Source organism: Acomys minous (assembly GCF_964271855.1).
Source record: "Acomys minous genome assembly, chromosome: 11".
Classification (NCBI taxonomy): Eukaryota; Metazoa; Chordata; class Mammalia; order Rodentia; family Muridae; genus Acomys; species Acomys minous.
The window spans coordinates 110,764,816-110,786,762 of NC_140492.1; the positions used below are offsets into that span (position 1 = coordinate 110,764,816).

Sequence of the window (21,947 nt, forward strand, 5' to 3'; positions counted from 1 at the left end):
GTGTGGTGCTTGTGGGAGACGGTGCTGTGTGGCACCTGCGGGAGACGGTGCTGTGTGGCGCCTGCGGGAGACGGTGCTGTGTGGTGCTTGTGGGAGACGGTGCTGTGTGGTGCTTGTGGGAGACGGTGCTGTGTGGCACCTGCGGGAGACGGTGCTGTGTGGCGCCTGCGGGAGACGGTGCTGTGTGGCGCTTGTGGGAGACGGTGCTGTGTGGCACCTGCGGGAGACGGTGCTGTGTGGCGCCTGCGGGAGACGGTGCTGTGTGGCGCCTGCGGGAGACGGTGCTGTGTGGCGCCTGCGGGAGACGGTGCTGTGCGGCGCCCGTGGGAGACGGTGCTGTGTGGTGCTTGTGGGAGACGGTGCTGTGTGGCGCCTGTGGGAGACGGTGCTGTGTGGCGCTTGTGGGAGACGGTGCTGTGTGGCGCCTGTGGGAGACGGTGCTGTGTGGCGCCTGTGGGAGACGGTGCTGTGTGGTGCTTGCGGGAGACGGTGCTGTGTGGCGCCCGCAGGAGACGGTGCTGTGTGGCGCTTGTGGGAGACGGTGCTGTGTGGCGCTTGTGGGAGACGGTGCTGTGTGGTGCTTGTGGGAGACGGTGCTGTGTGGTGCTTGTGGGAGACGGTGCTGTGTGGCGCCTGTGGGAGACGGTGCTGTGTGGCGCCTGTGGGAGACGGTGCTGTGTGGCGCTTGTGGGAGACGGTGCTGTGTGGTGCTTGTGGGAGACGGTGCTGTGTGGCGCCTGTGGGAGACGGTGCTGTGTGGCGCCTGTGGGAGACGGTGCTGTGTGGTGCTTGTGGGAGACGGTGCTGTGTGGCGCCTGTGGGAGACGGTGCTGTGTGGTGCTTGTGGGAGACGGTGCTGTGTGGCGCCTGTGGGAGACGGTGCTGTGTGGCGCCTGTGGGAGACGGTGCTGTGTGGCGCTTGTGGGAGACGGTGCTGTGTGGTGCTTGTGGGAGACGGTGCTGTGTGGCGCCCGCCGGAGACGGTGCTGTGCGGCGCCCGCGGGAGACGGTGCTGTGCGGCGCCCGCGGGAGACGGTGCTGTGCGGCGCCCGCGGGAGACGGTGCTGTGCGGCGCCCGCGGGAGACGGTGCTGTGTGGCACCTGCCGGAGACGGTGCTGTGTGGCACCCGTGGGAGACGGTGCTGTGTGGCGCCTGCCGGGAGACGGTGCTGTGTGGTGCTTGTGGGAGACGGTGCTGTGTGGCGCCTGTGGGATATAATGGACTAAAAGTTCCTGTTAAATTATTTCTGTAGAAAATGGGGAATTACCTGTTTCTGTTACAAACTCGTTTAAGATTTTTTTTTTGTCATCCTTGGTAATTACACTTCCTGCCACAGATGAATCCATCTTTTCTCCTTCATACAGAGATGCTACCAATCCCTCACAAACCCTGAATGACTTTATAAAGGTCAAAAATGGAGTGAGGGATGTAGCTCGTTTGGTAGATAGAGAGCTTCCCAGCATGCATAAGGCCCGAGGCTCCATCCCCAGCGCTCCATAAACCAATGTGGTGTTGCAGTTTGGAAAGTAGATGCAGGAAAACCAAAGATGAAAGCCTCTCTCCAGATGTTTCTGAGATTTAAGAAATAGATAAAAACTCTTTACCATACAGATATTATAAATACAAACAGGAAATAACTTTTTTTGTTGTTGGTTTTGGTTTTTAGAGACAGGGTTTCTCTGTGTAGCCTTGGCTATTCTGGACTCGCTTTGTAGACCAGATAGGCCTTGAACTCACAGGGATCCACCTGCCTCTGCCTCCCAAGTGCTGGGATTAAAGGCGTGCGCCACCACTCACGTTTCAACAAGTTTTAAACTCAACCATCAGTAACAAATGACAAATTTTGTTTCAAAATGAGACTGAGTACAATTTAAATCATACTGTATTTACCTTAATTATAAATCATCAAAAATGCACTATTAATGCAGAAAGTTTTATTTTGCAGATACTCGGGAGCAGCCTGTGGCCTGGCTTTCGTGTTCATATACCCTTCTCTCATCTATATAATTTGCCTCCGCCAAGAGGAGCGGCTGACATGGCCTAAATTAATCTTTCATGTTTTCATCATCATTTTGGGCCTGGCGAACCTGATTGCTCAGTTTTTCATGTGAAAACTGTTTTCTCAAGATTTCTCACGGTGTTCTGAACCTTGGCAACGCTTCTGCATAAAAGAACTTGAAGGCGCTGTCACTGCTGTAATTCTAAGTGTTTTTTCTAAGATGATTGGAAGCAAGGGAAATGATTGTCTGCTGCTAAGTATTTTTGTACTGGAGAGGCGGGGGAGTAAGAAGGATGGTCTTCCTCGGTGACCCTCATTCCCAAGTCTCCAAGTAGAAATATAGGCGGGATCCCGCTGGTTTGTCTGTTGATAAGTGTAAGGTAGGTGGCTGTGTTTTGCCTACAGCAAGGGATCTCAGGGGTCTCGGGTCGAGGCGTGTTGCCAGACCTCGTTTCTGCTTCAGTGTGCTCTCTTCCACTTTCTTCCTTGCTGGACCGTCCCTACAGTTTGCCCAAGCCTCTGCTGTTTCCAACAGTAAAACAAATACCTCATTTTAAAAGAAGTTTCCATGGCATCATTATTAATGGAATGAATTCCTAACTAAATACTAATCCGAAGAGCCAAACAATGTTACATAGCAGCAGCCTGTCGGAAGATGTATGTAAAATAAGGCCAGTGGGTAGTTGGCACATGTCAGTGAGTACTTAGATGACGGGGTAAGAGGATCCGAAATTCAAGGTCACCTTCAGTTTCATGGCCAGCTTGATTGTATTTTTTGGGGTGTGGGAGGACAGGGTTTCTCTGTGTAGCCTTGGCTGTCCTGAAACTTACTGTATAGACCAGGCCGGTTATGGCCAGTTTGAAACAGGCCTGGCTGTAATAAAGCCTTGTTTCAAGACACCAAAAGAAGAGAGAGAAAAACAAAAGAAAACATGTGTCGGATAAACGTGTGTAGCCTGTAGCTGTAATCCAGGCCCGATGGCTTAGACTGAGGTGACAGTTCGTAAACCAGGGCTTACATATGAACAAAATGGTTGTCCTCATAGACCTAGGGGATTCCGGCTTCCTGTGCCCTTGAGAACTGCATGGACGGTCATGAAGCCCAGCAGAGGAAGCACGGGCTGAGAGGATGGTATACGCGGCTCCTCGGAAGAGAGTGGGAAGTGTGGGGCTCTGCCCCGTGTGTGCTGAGCCATCCTAGCTCCGGGGTGACCTGCTGGAGCCGCAGCGTCTGCTGCTCCTACAACAGGAAGGGAAGCGTTAGCTCTACTCAGGAAAACCTTGTGACAAGATGATTAAGGAATCCCAGAGTCCAGAGCCAGGTGTCTGGCCTCGCGTAAGCTTGCCTTCTGCCCACAACTGCAAGCATCTGGATTTCTCTAGTTTTGGCTAAATTGCTTAAAATGTATCATGACTCCACGTCGCGGGGCAGTGCGCAGATTTGTGTCATGTCCTTCCAGGTGAAATGGTTTTTGTAAATCCAGTAAGCGGCCCCACATTTAAGGCCAGCTTTACTTTCTTCCAGCGTAGCTTTACATCCTATTAGAGTGCGGGCCTATGTTTATAAGGAGCTGTAATTCCTAACACTTTTTAAAGTCTCGTTATGAAAACTGTCAATCACATACACAAATAGAATAATATGGAAAAACTCCCGCACACCCATCCCTGGGTTTAGTAATTGCAGACTTAGCTGAATTTACTTCACCTGCTCCCTCCCACTTTTCTCTTTTCTATTGACATGTTTAAAAGCCAATCTCAGACATTATGTCATTTCTTTTCTACAAACCTTAATATCCAGCTAATAGCCCAAACGTTGAGCCTAGTTACATTTCTCACGGAGCTGGTCTCAAAGGCTCTGGCTAGCACACTGCTGTAGAAGTTGGGTTGCATGGGATGTGCCTTGATGTTCAAGAAGCTCTGACCGCCATGACTGCCGCCTTGTTCTGTTAAGAGACATCTGAGTCAGAGCTGCTGTCCTAAGAGACATCCCCAACTTGGTCTCTCTATGTTCTTAGTAGCTGCTTTTGTCTTTGAGAAGTTTTTTTTTCAAGACAGGGTTTCTCTTTGTAGCCTTGGCTGTCCTGGACTCGCTTTGTAGACTAGGTTGGCCTCGAACTCACAGCAATCCACCTGCCTCTGCCTCCTGAGTGCTGGGATTAAAGGCATGTTCCACCACCGCCCAGCCCTGTCTTTGAGACTTTTAGAGACAACTTTTACCGCTTTTTTTCCCCCAAAGTCGTTCTTGAATGCTTTAACACAACAAAGGTGTGTGGTGCTTCAGCCGTCAAGGATGATGGATGTGGTTTTTCCCGTTTCATACATAAAAGGAATATGTTTTCTCAAGGAGACGGGACAATTTAGGCCTCCTAACGTCCTGTTAGACAAGCCAAATGGCTTTGTCTCCTTGAGTCTCTTCCCATGAGACTCCTTGGGCCTGTTACTTGGCTTTGTCAGAGAACTCTGAGTATGACCGTGCGCCCTAGCTCCTGAGGAGAGCGACGAGCTGGGAACCCACAGTTAATCCTACACTTTCTTTCTCTGCTCTCATCTCTCCCAACCTTCTAATTCAGCTGCTTTCCCTGTTCTGCCCTGACATGGTGAGCCTTTGGGTTTTACTTCTTTAACACACAACTGAGGACACTAAAACTTAAAATGAGTTGTTTAGAAGACTCTGGGCTGTGCTGTTACTTAGCCAGAAAGGGGAAAAATTAGAGGTAACTTTCATACCTGTGGATGATCATGCAAAGTCATTGCCATCTGCACAGCCCAAAAATACGTACCCATTGGAGTAAATGTACCCATTGGAAAAGCCTGCTTCATTTACGGTGAATGTGCTTCAGAAGATGGCGCGGCTACTGACTACGTCAGTGGCCTTCTCTTCTGCTTCTACTTGAAATCTATCGAGAAAATGTTTGTGTGTTTTTAGTTATCACTCCCTTAAGTATTCTGTTTAAGTAACTGACTAGTCAGCAATGTCCTTTCCTGTGGAGGAGCTGAAGGCGCGTAAGGCAGCACACATGTCCTAAGTAACCTGTGATCCCGTGAGGAAAGAGTGTCCTCAGGGTTAGGCAATTAGTGCTGAGGACGGTGCGATGGGAGGATGGCAAAGGAGGAGGGGCTGGTCAGAGGCAAAGGGCCCACATTCACTTTCCTCCTAGTCCCCAAAATTGCATTCACTGTCCTCACCAGCAAACAGAGGACCTGCTACATGAATTTGTTCCCATTGGGGCACATTTCCTCTAAAACATACTCTGTGGCATGTAATTGCTTCTTTATGCTACTGTTCTCTCTTCTTCATTAACCCTGAAGTATTTATCTCCTGTGGCTCTTGAAGAGAATGCATATTTGATTAATGTGGGATGCAATTAGTAATGCACTGGGTGCTACAAACATAAAGCTTCCAATTTTTTAAAATTTCTTTAAATAGGAATATTCAAAATGTCAAATGTTTACATTCGTTGATGCAGTAGTGTTTTGTTTTGTTTCTGTTAGTGTGATAAAGTACAGATGACCAAAAGCAAGAGCTTGCTTTGGCTTCCAGTTCCAGAGAGGGAAGCCATACTAGCCCAGAAAGCATGGGGGCAGGCACCAAAGCGGGCCTGGCAAATCGTACTTCATCTACACATAGGAAAACAAGAGTGCAATGTCTAGTGTGCTGAGTCTACAACCCACAGCCCACTCCAGACCAACGTGAACGTCCAAAGCCAAACCCAAGTCTAGTCGGCGCGAGCAACAGTGTGGTCCAAAGGACACGAAGCCCTTGTGTCACACGCACTGACCCGGATGGCCCCACTTTCTCGGTCCGCTCCCGACTTGACTCAAGAGTGTGTAAACACATATTGTAAAACCACGCTGATGGGAGCCTCAGAATCCAAACACTATTCTCTGATATGTGATTTGTCTTTTTTATAAAAAATAAATATCAGAATTACTTTGAAGAAAAATAACTCTGGGAATTTGTTTAGTGGAGTTTGGCTGGGAAATACTCTGACCTCCCAGCACTGTCCCCAGGCGGGAGCAGCTGGGTTCCATCTTTTGCAGGGCTACATTTCTCAAGTGCATGTGCCTGTGTCTCCTGTCAGGCTACAAGCAGCCTTCCTACCATCCTGGTCCTCTCGGAGGGCATAGGTCACGTTAACTGAAGCCTAAGGAGACCATCCCTGTAAACCATTGTGCTCTCCCTCTGAGAACATTCCTCCTGAGTGTGGCGCTGTGGGTAAGTGCTGCCCAGTTTCTGGCCAAAGGCCTTGGAGAAAGCATAACTGTCCAGAACCTTTTACACTAATAACAGTAATTTTCTGGCTTCTTTAAGTTACTTTCTTCCCCCACCAAATATCCTTTTATTCTTAATTTCCCAATACTTCTGAAAGAGTAAAATAAGATTGTTTTAAAAGTAAAAAATAAATAAATTAATAAAAATGGCACCGTGTTTATCACAGACTGTGCCTCACAGTCCCAGAGCAGGAAGGAGAAGGTACCCTCTTCACGCTCCCCCTGCCTTTCGATCCCAGTCAGGTAAGTTAGTCAGAGCAGGTCATTAACTAGTCAAGATTCCACGTAACTAGAAAGTAATATTAGATGCTCTTATCTAGGAATTTTTTTTTACGTACTCCTCTCCAAAATTATGTGTGGCTGGAGGTATAGCTTAGTGTTATGGCACTTGCCTAGCTAGTGTGACGCCCTGGCCTTCATCCCCAGCATTACAAAAAGAAAGAAAAAATGGGTCAGGTTCTGGGTTAATCATCCATTACTTAAGCGCTTACAGGTGCCTGATCTTGTGCGTAAAGCCCTGAGCAGGCTGTGGGGAGCAGGCAGGGTGTGGCCCAGGTGGTGGGTGGAGCAGCCTTCGTCCACCTGTCCACCCTGCTGGCCCAGCCACTGAAGAGCCCAGTGCTGAAGCCCAGTGTGCTGAGTGGGACTTCTGAAGGGAGTCGTGGCTCTCAGCGTGAAACTTGTACATCCCAGGCTAATTACAGCACTTAAACAATTTGTACAGACCAGAAGGCCCCGCCCACAGTAGAACAGCTGTGAGTGACCTGTGGAGGGCACATAACAGTCTTTCCCTTAGAGATGGCTAAGATAAGTCATGACAAAGAAGATTTGTGAAATATGTGTACACACTGCCACAATGGAAGGCACCTGCCTACTATGAATCTTTAGTGTAAATAGGATAGATAATCTCTTAATATGTTACTATTATTATTTAGACTCTTGTAGCCTTTCCTGCTTTTGAACTTAACCATGCAGCCAAGGATGACCTTGAACTCTGTATTCTCTTCCTCCACCATGCCCAGCTGAGGAAGACCTTTGGTTACAAGGACAGGTCCAGGTTTTATGCCAGCCGTCACCTACACAGTTTAGAGTCACCTGTTCAAGGAAAACCACGGGATCTGGGGCCTCAGATAGAAGTAGTCATACAAATGAGTCCCGATTCAGCTGTGTTAGCTTTAAGATTAAATCATACCTAGGCCATTTAGGCCAGCCAGGGGATGGAAGGAGCCGGACGGGGAGGAATGGGCAGCGTGCCTGAGTCTCTGTGACCTGGAGAGCAACTTTACCAAACATGAGCTTTTATTTCTCAGAGGGCTAGATTAGGTGCCAATCTAGTAATGGTTAATTTGGGACCCAAATAGAACATTTTTCTTTTTTTTAGAGTTCATGCCCGGGGATGAGTCTTACAAGCTATTACTTTTTTTTTTTTTTAACTACTTGTCTTATTGTTTTGAGACAGAGTCTGACTGTGTAGCCCTGTCTGGCCTGAAACTGTGTAGACCAATCTGACGCCTCCTGCCTGTCTCCATTGTGCCGGGGCTGCAGGCCTGTACCACCATGCCTAGCTTTTTTCTTTTTCTTTTTTTTAATCTTTACAGAGATAATATCCTGTTCAAAAAATACTAATTTTCAGACAGTGATTCGCCTTTATCTGAGGGATGAGAAGTTTGCAGGTATAGGAAAACAACTAAGGCAACATTTAAGTAAGGTAAGATTTCTTTATTTATATTCTGTCTGTATCAGTAAAGAATAGCTCCTTTAAAGGTCAACTTTAAATGAGTAACCACTTTAGAAAATAAATTGGAAATTGATGTCACTCTTTGAAGAGGGCAACCTAAAACTTTATTCAAATAAACAATGTTAGTTACTCATAAGTGCCCTACATGCTCAGAGCCCAGCCCAGCGCAGGCAACGTGCACTGAGGGGCCTCCCTTTGGAAACTTAAGACAAGATCGTCCCTCCCAGTGCTGCCAGGCTCTGCTTAGTCTCAGACTGGCTGTGCCTCGCCCTGTGAAATCCTTCCAGCCACAGTGGAAAAGTGGGTGTGGGCTTTGAAACAGAGAGCCAGAAATCAGCAGAAAACAACTCAAGAACAGACAAATGGCCATGGCACGACCCAAATAAACCTCGGAAACACACTCAGTGAGGGCAGCCAGGTGTACTAAATGCACTCAGTGAGGGCAGCTGGGTGTGCAAAACACACTCAGTGAGGGCAGCCAGTTGTGCAAAACACAAGCGCCATGTGTTTCTCTTCTCCTGAGAGAGGCACATGTATGAAACCAGGCAACGTGAAGCAGTTGCTTCCAGAGTGGGCATGGGGCAAAGGTTACCCATAAATAGCCATGGGAGACTCCCTAGAGACGCAAGAATGTTGTAGATATGGGTTGTGATGTTGGTTGCACACTATTACACTTCTAACTGGAGCCTAATGAAACAGCTGGGATGGGCACACTCGTCTCTATACGCCTACTGTGGGCAATGAATGATAAACCAAATGCCCCGCAGGAATGCTATGCAGCTATTTTAAATAACTTCACAGGTGTGTAGCAAATGCCAGGAAAAATATGTAAGGTCAAAACTAAATGTGTGAAATTAAAAACCTTTGTTTAGAAATATGCACGGGAAAAGGGCTTGGAGCTTAACAGTATGAACACTGGTTACCTCTGGGTGTACCTATTTATTGTATTTTTGTTGTTGTTGTTTACTCATTGTTTAAAATGTTGAAATGTGTTGTTCTGTGAAGTAAAGGTAATAAATGTGTTTTCGTTAAAAAAAAAACATTATCTTATTATCACTCAAAGCAATAGATACCTTTTTGTCAGCCTGGTCTACATATCAAGTTCCAAGCCAGCCAAGGCCTTATAGTGAGATCTTGTCCCCCAAAACAAATTATGGGCCAGTGAGATGGCTCAGTGGGAAAAGATGCTTGCCACAAGCCTGGTAACCTACGTTCCATCCCTGGGGCCCACTTGATGCAAGGAAAGAACTGCCCCTTGAAAGTTGTCCTCTGACTTCCACTTGTATGCTGAGGTGCCTGTGGACACTGCGCACACATGTGCACGCACACACACACATACACACACATGAGAATATTGACACTTTTTTCAAAAAATATAAAACTTTTTGTGCTTTTAGTGGCATTTTTTGGGAGGGTTGGGGGGTGGAAGCAGAGAGGGGATCTTACTATATGACCAGTTGCCTGTGAAGTCAGTGTTTCTGGCTTATTCATCCAGTCTGCATTACAAAACCATTTCAGACAGCTCTGTAATCCGCAGGGTGGGAGGACCAACCCAGAGGGTAAAGTCTAAACCTTAGCAGCTTGGTATCCAGTCCTGTTTTGTTTTTGCAGTGTCCGTGCCCACCCAGCTTCCCTGCAGCCTGGCTCCTTTAGTTCACCTGTTTTTCTGGATATGCTCCGACCTCCTTAACTGACCTTCCTTCCCTCTGTCTCCAGCACTTCATCCAGGCTTTCGTCTCCCCAGCATGCACACATCACACGAGGTGCTCGCAATGGGTCTCAGCTGAGTAAGTTCACAGACGCGACCCAGCCAGGGCCGCCAGGGCCTAAAGGCTATTAGGGGCAGGTGGTGACTAATATGATTAGTCCCATAAAAAAAGAAGCGAGTGAGCACACAGGACATAGGGATGGCTTTGGACTGGTCGGTTGGGAACTACTTCCCAGTGTAAGGTCCATTTGAGTTAGAGTTTAGAGAAGCTGAGAAAGAGAAAAGTTTTTAGCTCACCGTAGAAAAATGAGAATGACTCCCCACTGTATTCAAACCTCAGACTCTCCAGTTAATCCTTCCTGCCCGAGATTTCCTTTCATCTCACAGTCTGCCATAGTCTTCCAAATACTGAGATTATAGGTATGAATGACCTTGACTAATTTATTGTCATTTTTATATTTAAAAAAAAAGGTAAAACAAAATGCATTGATAATAAATGTCCTTGCTCATAGGCTGAATCGGCACTCATCTCCTGGCAGAGCAGGCTCACTTGGCCATGTGCATGTTTGGTAAGAAAAAAAAAAAAGCATCAGACAGGGCATGGTATCTAGTCCTGGCTTTCTCATAGGCTAGCTGAAGAGACCGAGGATATGACACATCACTTCTTAATTCTGCCTTTTCCCCCTTTGTAAACTAGAAGTGGTTGTAACAATGCATCTTACCTAACCCTGAGGGCTTAGAAGGTTCTAGAACACACTGTGCACAAGGCCCTTATTAAACCAACAGACTGCAGCATACTGTTTCAGGGTTAACTGTGTTACTACATGTTTGGAAACACTCCATATGACTGTCCAGACCACTCCTTCCGAGGACCTTTACAGCCCAAGAGACAGGACAGTGAGCTGAAAGAAATCCTGTATCCTTTGTACTGTCAGCTCAGTCCTTCTCAAGTGAGTAGGCAGGGAAACATCTGGAAGTCAGGAGCACAAAGCACTCACAGATTCAATTACATCACACAAATAGATCTATGTGGCCCTTTGTTAGAAAAAGCATTGCTCATATGCAAAGTGTGTGTGTGTGTGTGTGTGTGTATGAATAGCTTTCTGCCTCCATCTGAGTCCAAACAGCCAGAATGTATGGAAGAAATGGAGATACGTAATAGATATAAGGCTGTGAAGGTGTTATTTTAAGGACTGGTTCATGGTTGTAAGGCCAGCAAAACCAAAGCATTCAGAGTAGGTCTCCCTGAAAGAAGAACTGACAGCGCCCCTGACTGCAAAGGTAGTTTGCAGACAGTATTCTGTGGCGTATCTCACTCTTCTTCAATCAATTGGATGAAGCTCGCCCACTCATGGAAGGTAGTCTCCTTTCCTTAAAGTCTACTGACTAGAGCTGGGGCATCTGAGCTGCCTAGCATGCACGGGGCTCTGGGTCCAATCCCCTGCACTGATTTAAGTGCTGATCACACACCAAAGCAATAGAGCAGCTTCCAAGAGATATCCAGATGTGTCTGAGTATCTGGACACCGTTCTTTGTTGACAGAGTCAATCAGCACACTCGAAACTTAAGAAACCATAACATCGGGAAGCAATTGTTCACTTGTTATCTACGATTTCCCTAAGGCATGTGAATGCCCAAGCCCAGAGCTGGAGGGGCACAGCATTGCCTGGCCTGGCAGAACCAGCGAGAGCACGTCAGAAGTACTGATGGCTGAAGGGACACAGGAATCAGCACTGGGATCAGGATGGGAGGAGGGCTTGTCTGGACGATCGGCCGGGGCTCAGACTCAGCAGGAAATGACGCCTGTACAAAGCATTTGTCAAACCTTCTCCGCTTGGCCAACCACCTTCCAGGCCTTGGAGTCATCCCAGAGGGTAGCGTCAGGTCAAGCTTAGGTGACAACTGGTTTTTCTTGGGATGCCCTGAGCCTCTCCTCGCTCCTCCCTCCTCCCGGAGCCTGTTTTGTAATTTCCCCCAAGTAAACAGGTCAGATTCCACCACTTACTTGTCATTTTTTAAAAATGAAAAAATAAAATAAAATAAAATGGAAAATTAAATAGAGAAGTTAAAGAAAGGCCGAATTTTAATCTCAGGTTAACATCTTGGCATTCAGAAGGAGAATATATTCAAGTGTGATTCCCACAACATGTCCACACTGCCACGATTATTTTGTTATTTTTATGTATTGTTATGTATATGGGTGTTTTGGTCTGTGTGTGCCTGTACTCTCTTTGTGTGTGTGTGTGTGTGTGTGTGTGTGTGTGTGTTCAGTGACTTTGGAGGCCAAAAGAGGGCTCAGACCTGGAGTTAGAGGTGGTTGTGAGCTGCCATGTGGATGCTGAGACTTGAACCCTAGTGGCCTGGAAAAGAAACATGTGCTTTTAACTGCTGGCCCAGCTTTCCTGCCCTATTTTGTTATTTTAATTATTATTTCCCATGAATTTAGTATTTGAAATGATTGTGGGGCACTTTGTCATTTAATCAGCCCCTTGTTGTTAGACATTTTTCCCCATCTTTCATATCCTGATGAGTTTTTTTTTTTAAATCAAAAAGCATCACACACATCTCTCCATTTACATGAAATAAATTCTAGAACTAATGAGTCAAAGACTTGGGTTTTTTGTTTGTTTGTTTGTTTGTTTGTTTGTTTTGAGACAGTTGCTCTGTGTAGCTTTGGCTGTCCCAGAATTCACAGAGATCCACCTGCCTCTGCCTCCCCAGTTGTGGGATTAAAGACATGCCCCACCATGCTGTGCCTTGTCTTAGAAAGAAAGGACAAGGGAAGGGAAGGAAATGATACCGATTTACTAATTTATACTCATGACGTCAGTATAGGAACACCTACTTGTCTGAACCCTATGTTTGAAAATATTTGCTGAGCTGAATAAATTGCTATCTTCCTGTTTCCATGTGCACACTGATTATATGTGAGATTATGCTTTTATTCCTCACATTTACTAATCTTTAAGGTTTCCTTTCATTGTTGTACAGAAGCCAGTTCCACATTATCTCGGACGGCCTTGTTCCTCTGACTCCTGATTCGAAGTCATGCTGAAGACATATTATGTTGTTAGTCTAAGTATTTTAAGCGTAGGTCTCTTGCTTCCTGTGTCACTGGTGACTTTTTGCCTATTAGTACAGCATGAATCATGCTCCACAGTTCATCAGAGTTTGCCTGCCCCTGGAATTGTCTTTCTTATCAAGTTAGCTCAAAGGAATTGTCTGAGCGCAAGGCTAAGGCTTGGAGAGGTCTCAGCAGCGTTCAACCCTGACCGACCTGGCTCAGTGCTGCACCAAGAGCAGCTCAGCTACCTTTCCCAGGCATGGGCAGTGCCCGCCAGTCCTTCAGCTGCTCCACTCTAAGTGGTCTGGGTTATTATTTTATCCCCAGTATCTACATTGTGCCAACCTTAAAGGCCACTCTCAAAGTGTTTACTGATCAAATGAATGAAACTTCTGATTAGGATAAAGACTTTGTTGAAGGGAACCAAGAAGATGGCTCCATCTGCAAAGGGCCTCCTGCACAAGTGCGAAGCTCTGAGCTTAGGCCCTGAGTGCCAACACAAGACCTATCTTAACTTTCAGACCTATAGAGGAAATCTGGGGGTGGGGAGGATGACCCTATCAATGTGATTACATGAAAATATTAAAAGTCGGGTGTAATGGCGCATGCCTGTAATCCCAGCACTATGAGAGGCAGAGGTAGGAGAATCTCTGTGAATTCAAGCTCAGCCTGGTCCACAAAGTGAGTCTAAGACAGCCAAGGTTACACAGAGAAACTCTGTCTCCAAAAAACCAATTAAAGATAGTGCACTTCTAGCATGCACACACACACACACACACACATGCACACAATCAGAAGCTAATTAACTACAAGAGAAGATTCAGACAAAATATTTGCTACAATTATATCTATATGAGAGATTAACAGGGAAATAAAAGGGTGTGATCTAAGATATTTCCAGTACATAAGCAAGAAAAGAATATAACAGTTCACAAGTGAGCAAGTACAAATGACTAACAGCTATACAATAACAAAGAAAACCCATTTTTCTAACAACCGCTATTAACACAGAACACAATTACAGTGCTCATTGCTGACTTGGGCACAGTCAGCCTGGTATACGCTCCTTTTTTGGCTCCAGCCCTTCAAAGCCACGGTTATAAAACACAAAGCTAGGCATAGATGGTTTCCATCTCTGCAAGTTAACTGTTTCTGCCCCTGCCTGAGAGCCATAGGAAACAAAAGCCCCCAGTCCCACCGAACCAGTGGGAAAGGTGCACAGAGACCTGAAAATGCAGGAGAATAAAGTTAAGGAGTTATTCTATTACAAGAAGTGCAAATCTAACTTACCCTTCCACGTGGTGCCTCCCACCAGCAACTCGAAAGGCTAAGGCCTGGGAAACGCCACAAGTTCGAGGCCAGCCTGGGCTGTTTGAGGCCAACCTGGGTTACTTAGTAAGACCCTGTGTCAAAAAAAAAAAAATTAACTATGGTTGTTCAACTACATGTTCGTTAAGACTCAGTCACTCATGCTTTTGATAAAATAATTTCCAGTGGCCACAGATGAGGAAGTGAGTTGTATTATTGACAGTGCTCAATGGACTTTGCATGCTTGTATAGACACGCAATGCAAGTAAATTCCTTTCAAGATCTCTTTGTCTTTCAAAACAACTATTGGTTAATTCTCTCTGCAACTTTTCTTTTCCTTACCGATCACAAACCACAGTGAGTTTCAGCAAACAGTGCCACATCACAAAACATTAGCCTGGCTTCAAGTCTCTGCTTATTTTCCCTGTGTGGAAGACAGATGGTTTTTGTTGAATCGGGACCATGCTTTGCATCTGGTGGGGACAATGGGCCATATTCTTCTGTCCACATTTTGACAACAGCAAGCGCTGCCTGCCTAAAGATAGAGACAGGATTTGGCTCCATCAGTGTGCTCGGGGCCAGTGGCCTGAAGTTAAATAGCAGAGGGACCGTCTGATGAAGAGCTACCAGATTTGGAAGTTTCCTTTGAAATGTCCAGGCCAGGGGATGAAGTAATTCCAGACTCCAATGAGCGTCATAGGCCTCTCTGGATATAAACACAAATGACTGTGCGGATCAGCTCCGGGCAGTGGGCTGCGTCCACGCTGTTCTCTGTATTCAGAAGTTTCTTCCGATAGTCACCTTCCTTCAAAGTGACCCTTAAAGGTGAACCACACGTTCCTAGTTCCTACCTGCTTCCCACATGGGGAAGCTGGGGGCCCAGAAAGCCAATTTTCTGTTCACACAACACGGAACTGTGCGTTCTCAAGTGTTTATGTTATGGAAAGTGACTCAAAGTGAAATGAAACTTCCCCTTCCTTTGGTTACCTTTGCTATTTAAAAACAAAATCCTTTCTATTTCATCTGCTCCCAGGAGACAAACCGGGTTGCTGGTTTGTTTAATCCTTTGGCACGTGTAAACTTGGAAGCCCTTCTAATTGGAGCCAGTTTGGAGCAGGATCCTCCAATTAGGAAGAACCTGGAAGCCTCTTCACGTGACTTGGGCTCCGTCTGAGTGTCTGAGGGAATACGTGCTGGTTGACTTCAACACCGTGGTACTAACAAAGGGTTTAAGGAACCGTCATTCTGTGGCTTAACCTAAAGACACCAGCTTTAAAACCTGCATGGTTGGGTATATACTTACCCTTAGGGTTTCCCTGGGAAGGAAGGCTGAGTTGTTTTTGTTTTGTTTTGTTTTGTTTTGTTTTGTTTTGTTTTTGAGACAGGGTCAGCATATAGCCCAGGATGGCTTCAAACTCATTATGTAGCCCAGGATGGCTTTGAACTCCAGATGGTCCTGCCTCTGCCTCCCAGGTGCTGGGATTACAGGTGTGCATCACCACATCCAATTAATTCCACGAGAGGTATCTCTTCTCATGGACTTGAGATTCGAGAGAATCTGAGGGGCCAGCAGGCTGCTTGCCGACAAGGCTGATGTCCTGAACTGAATCATTGGGACCCGCAGGGTGGAGGGAGAGAGCTGATCCGCAAGCTCTCCTCTGGCCTCCACATATGTGCACACACCAATTTAAATAAATAAATAAAGATAGATAGATAGATAATAGATAGATGATAGATGATAGATAGATGATATATAGAAAGATAAAGATTATTTTTAAAAGATTTATTTATTTATTTATTTATTTTTAGTTTTTTGAGACAGGGTTTCCCTGTGTAGCCTTGGCTGTCCTGGACTCGCTTTGTAGGCCAGGCTGGCCTCGAACTCACAGTGATCCACCTGCCTCTGCTTCCCAATTGCTGGGATTAAAGGCGTGCACCACCACCGCCCAGCCTTTAAAAGATTCTTATGAGGTTTCTTTCCCCAGTGATAGGAATCAAATCCAGAGCCCTGTACAGATGGGGCAAACATTTTACCCCTTAGCTGCACCCAGTCACTGTAGAGCTTTTTTTTTTTTATTCTTATATAGTATAAGAGACTAAATTCTAATGAGTCATGGCATGTTCAGAGACACTATCATGTCAGTATGTAATACAAATCTGCCCTGTTCCTTTAAAAAGCTGTGCAACACTCCATACGGACAGATCCTAGTTACTGTAGCATTTGGGAGAATGCCTTGGTTATTAACAGTTTTTAGTCATTGTAAACAATGCTTTTACAAGCCCCATGTCCTTGTATGTGGTTCGATGTCTGAGTAGGAAGGATATCAGGTGTGACATCAACATCTCAGAAAAGCTCCTCCCCCTGAGAGATGCCTGTAGTCCATGGTCATGCCAGTGCTGCGTATTACTAGCCTTTCCCTTCAGTCTTTTAGGTACTTGAGACAGGGACTGGAGATCTAGGTCATGGACAGCATGTTCCTCAAATGTAGCCCCCAAGCATTGGGGTGGGGTGGAGCTTGAGACCTTTTATATAAATTTATCTGAAGCATATTGGTATATGTTACATAAGATAAGAGCCAAGCCCTGCATGTGTTTATGTGTGTGAGGGTGTCTCTATGTGAGTGAGTGCGTGCATGTGTGTGTGTGTGTGTGTGTGTGTGTGTGTGTGTGTGTATTCTCTTTGTGTGTATATGTGTGTGTGAGAGAGAAAGGAGAGAGAGTGTGAAAAACAGGAGAAGCACAGCACTAGTATAAGGACATAAAGAAGGCAGCAAAAGCCCCACATTATATAATCCACCCTGCAAATAAAAGCAGTTCTGCCTGTGACCGTTGGAGACCATCTACTGGCACATCACAGTTGTGTCACGTGAATCTGGAGATTTAACTATGACAGGCATATATACCTCTCTAGGTCAGATACTAGCAATTTGGAAACATTCTAAGATTTTGTTTGTTCTTTTATTTGTTTCTTTAAGTTTTTCAAGATAGAGTTTCTCTGTGTAGCCTTGGCTCTACTCACTTTGTAGACCAGGCTGGCCTTGAACTCACAGACTTCCAACTGCCTTTTGCCTTCCCTGAGTGCTGGGATTACAGGCGTGTACCACTGCACTCAGCTTCTAAGAGTTTGGTTTTTGTGTTGTTGTTGTTTATTGGCACGTTTATTTTAATGTGCGTTGGTGTTTTGTCTGCATGTATGTCTGTGTGAGGGTGTCAGATCTTGGAGTTACAGTTGGGAGCTACCATGTGGGTGCTAGGAATTGAACCCCTGTCCTCAGTGCTCTTAACCGCTGAACTGTCTCTTCAGTCACCACCACCCCAAAGAAGGTTTCAAATATAAACTTTCCTATAGTGATTTTTACCTTCTGTGTGGACAACAGATCTTTGAAACCCTCCCCTGTAACACATGGCTAGAGCACACTGGATATGTGTCTTTTATTCTATTCCTCACTACAACCTCTAAGAAGCAAATAAAAATGGTCCCTACAGGGCCAGTGGGATGGCTCAGTGGGTAAAGATATTGGATCCCTGTGCCCCATGGGGTAGAAGGAGAGAACTACTCACAAGTGGCATTCATGAGCATGCACACGTGTGTGCAAGATAAAAACGTAAATGTGTAATTGTTTTTCGTTTTGTTTTGTTTTTTGAGACAGGGTTTCTCTGTGTAGCCTTGGCTGTCCTGGACTTGCTTTTGTAGACCAGGCTGGCCTCGAACTCACAGCGATCCACCTGCTTCTGCCTTTCAAGTGTTGAGATTAAAGGCGTGCACCACCACGCCCAGCCTGTGTGATTGGTTTTCTAACCCACACACGTGAACCAGGGTCCTGGAAGCAAGCCGACAACACAGACTTCCCCACTGGAGCTTTCCCGTAGAATCTCATCTCACCGTGATTTAGGTGTGGTTGGTCACCACCTGAGCTCATGTTGTAAGGTGCCTCTTCCCTGTATTCCACTTCCCTACCTGGTTTGTTTTGTTTTGTATGTTTCTGCCATGTGGCTCCTACCTAACACAGCTGCCTGATCATGGGCTTCTCAGCTGTCAGAACTAGGAACTCAACGAACCTCAGTCCTTTAAAAACCAGCCAGTCTTGGCCGGGCGAGGTGGCGCACACCTGTAATCCCAGCACTCGGGAGGCAGAAGCTGGCAGATCGCTGTGAATTCAAGGCCAGCCTGGTCTACAAAGTAAGTCCAGGACAGCCAAGGCTACACAGAGAAACCCTGTCTCAAAAAACCAAACCAAACCAAACCAAACCAAACTACCCAGTCTCAGGTGTTATAGCAGCTGAAACCAATGGAGACATTACCCTTAACCTAGCCAGCTGTGTTCATTAAACTTTCTATCACTGTAGACAAAACTCCTGAGAACAGACTTATTCTAGCTCCTGGTTTCAGAAGTCTCAATCCAGGCAGGACATGGGAACACGTGGCAGAGGCTCCTCATGTCACGGTAGGCACAAAACAGAGACAGACACGGGCATGGATCTATCCCTCAAGGACAACCCTAAATAACCTACTTCCTTCATCTTGGCCCCATCTCTTAGAGTATCTGAAGCCTCTTAAAATGGCACCACCATGCCCACACATGCTTTCAACCCAGGAACTCCGGGGGGACATTTCAGATTGAAACCTAGAATCAATTACTTCTCCCTGCGTCTCTGAATTCTCAAGCCAGTGCTCTGGCAGCCAGAGCCAATCACTCAAGATATGCACACAGGTGAAGTCAGGCGGCCATTGCTGGTCTAAGACACTGAGGAAGAAGTATTTATTTCTCAGTGGTGGTGGGAGCGCTTGCTTGCAGCGCGTGCATTTTCACCTTGTCTGTTAGTGACCTCACCTGTGTACTCAGAGGCAAAGACTGCTACAAGTGCTCTGGCCACCCAAGGAGAAATACGAGGTGTGGTGAGGCAGAGCTCGAACCCCAGCATTCAGGAGACTGAAGCGGACAGATGGTGAATTTGAAGATAGCGCAAACTTCATAATGAGACCCTGCTTTACTTTGATCAGCATATGTCAATTATCTATAACACTGTGTTTTGTTCCGTTTTCACTCACATGAATAGTATGTGTTGATCACTTTCACCCCCGTTAGGTTCTCGGATTCCTCCCCTACTCCTGCTGATTTCCCTTCCTCTTCCCATGTAGCCCCCCTCCTGTCTTCAAGTTTCATGTGGTGTGTGTGCACAGCCTTGTAAGTTTAATTAGGGTTACTTACAGGAGCATCGGTAAAGAGATATTTACAGGAGCGCCTCGGGGTGGTAATTCCAGATCAAAGGCTGGGAGGCTGCAGCAGGAGGTAGACAAGATGTCTGGTTGCCCCACCCAGGTCTGCCAGGCATTCCCTGCTACCTAACGGCTTCTACATCGCTCGAGCATAGGTGAAGGAAGCTGCGTGATGGATGCCTTCGGGAACAGAACTTGCCCGAAAAATGGGAAAATCACAGAACCCCACTCCAGTGATGGAACCCCAAGGGTGCTCGCTCTGCAGGTCCCCAGTGTCCCAGCTGCCTCAGGGGTAACCTGCTCATCACTGCATCCTCACAAGGGCTCCTCTGCTTTCCTTTCTCCTTTTTACATCCTCATCCCTAGGCTGGGGTCTCTTTCATATAACCTACGGGACCCCTGATCCTTATCTCGGACTCTTCCTGGGAGACCTAGCCTAACTCGAGGAGGAACCTCTGTTGGAAGTGAGAACCAACACTAGCAAACAAGCATAGTCTTTCTGAAGAGTAACAAGACTGACTCTTCTTGGAACCAGGTGAAGGCTCTATTGTTATGTAAGTGAGGGAGCCACAATGTAGGGGGCTGGGCCAAGCAGAAGGCCCAAAAGAAACTCCTGACAAATGGCTAACTGTGGTGCCCGATAGCACACCAAAGCACACGCTGGCCTCCAGGCTCTCCCCGCACCCCGAGGGCCTGTTACAGGGCCCATGCTGGCTCCTCTCAGCTCTTCTCACCTCACCCCTACCCTGCACGGCTCCAGCTCACGGGCTTCCCTTCTCCCACTTTTTAGTCCTACCCATCCCTGCCCTCCTTCGGCTTTCCCTTGACTCTCTATCTTTTGGTCTTTCTTTCTCCCCACCCCGACCCCCAACCCCTGCCCTCCTCTCATGGCCGGGTTTATTTTTCTAGGCACGTTCATGGTGCTACCTTGGAGCAGCTACGTTCTCACTTTACACAATTATGTAGAGGTCAGAAGTCAACTCTGTGGAGTTAGTTCTTCCTGTCTGCCTTCGTGTGGGTACCAGAAATCGAACTCAAGTCCTCGTGTTTTCACTTTGCTAACTGATTGATCTCTGATTGAACTGATTCTGTTGCTGTTTTGTTTTGTTTCAAGACAGGGTCTCTCTGTGCAGTCCTGGCTGTCCTGGAACTCACTCTGTAGACCAGGCTGCCTTGAACTCAGAGATCCACCTGCCTCTGCCTCCCCAGCACCCAGTTTTCTTTCTCTCCCTCCCCCCCCCTTTTTTTGGCTTTTTTGAGACAGGGTTTCTCTGTCTTAGCCTTGCTGTCCTGTACTCGCTTTGTAAACCAGGCTGGCCTCGAACTCACAATGATCCCCTTGCCTCTGCCTGTCCAGTGCTGGGATTAAAGGCCAGCACCACCACACCTGGCTCCGAGTGCCCAGTTTTCAATAACAGTTTTACTTCACAAAACTAAAAGCTGCCAACCACATTTTAGTGTCCCCCCTTTATGATAGAGGTCATGAAATCTGGGGACTGCCCATCACAATGCCACATGGGTAGTCCTTCTGTGACCCAGGCACTCTTATCATGCCCTTTGTAAAGCTAGTGTAGGGCCAACTTCTTCCTGCTTTTGGGAATGATGACAGAAGCGTAGATCTCTTAGGACATGCTCACCTAGGGCCACCTGGCTGATCCCCTGTCTACAGGTGCCCAATGCCTGTCCCCAGCTCTTTTCCTGTCCACCAGGATTTTTCTGGAAAATCCTGAGGCTCATGCTAGACATAGAATCTGATGTGCCTACCCTTGAGAGGCCTGAAGGAAAATAAAGCCGACTCCAGTCAGGTGACCCCCTGGCTTTCTTAGCACCCTTAGGAAGATCTCCTTTTGCAGCAGAGGCAGCTTTAGTGGTAGTGGTTATCCTTGTTGGTAATGGTTGAATTCCTTTCTAGTCAGAGTTTCACCCTGTTGGGAAGAGTCATTTCCAAGTGTCCACGTGACTCCATGCCTTATAAATTTTTCTCCAGCAGGGTACGGTCATGCGAACCTGTAATCCCAGTGCCCAGAAGGCAGAGGCAATAGAATAGCAAATACAGGGCCAGCCTGGTCTACTTATCAAGTTCTAAGCCTTGGGCCAGCCTGGTCTACTTACCAACTTCTAAGCCTTGTCTCAAACAAAACAAAACAAATGTTCCTCCAGTTAAAAAGTTGTCATGGCTCATGCTCTACTCTCAGTTCTGTTGCTGTGATAAAATAACACCCCCCCAAAAGCAACCTAGAGGAGAGGAGACCCTCCTGAGCAACTCCAGGCGACAGTCCATCACTGCAGGAGTCGCAGAGGCAGGAGCGTGGGGCAGTGGGCCACATCACAAGCCCAGTGAAGATAGAGAAGCAGCTGCACTCATGCTGTCGGCTTGCTCTGTGGCTGCCTTTCTTCACTCTTACACAGTTTCAGCATCCAACCTAGGGATTGGTGCCGCTTAGAGTGGGCTAAGCCTTCCTACAGCAACTAACAATCAAGGTAATCCCCCTCCCCCACTCCCTCAACCCCAGGGCCAACTTGCTCTAGCTAGTCCTGCGATAAGATTCTCTTCCCAGGAGATTCTGCGGGGCCAAATCAGCAGTTAAAACTAAGCTGAACAACTCATTCACATAAAACGGAAATTCAGGCCCACTTAG

At 46.8% G+C, this 21,947-nt stretch overlaps 1 protein-coding gene across 9 annotated transcripts in view; it reads left to right on the top strand.

The window, feature by feature from the left end:
- Nucleotides 1-2,562, top strand: part of SLC38A9 (solute carrier family 38 member 9) — a 78,928-nt gene extending 76,366 nt beyond the window's left edge. For all 9 annotated transcript variants that reach the window (XM_084801026.1, XM_084801034.1, XM_084801028.1 and 6 more), the window contains one exon: nucleotides 1,947-2,562. In XM_084801026.1, the coding sequence (XP_084657152.1) occupies nucleotides 1,947-2,112 (166 nt within the window). In that variant the 3' untranslated portion in view covers nucleotides 2,113-2,562. The remainder of the gene's footprint in view (nucleotides 1-1,946) is intronic.
- The last annotated feature ends 19,385 nt before the right edge of the window (nucleotides 2,563-21,947 follow it).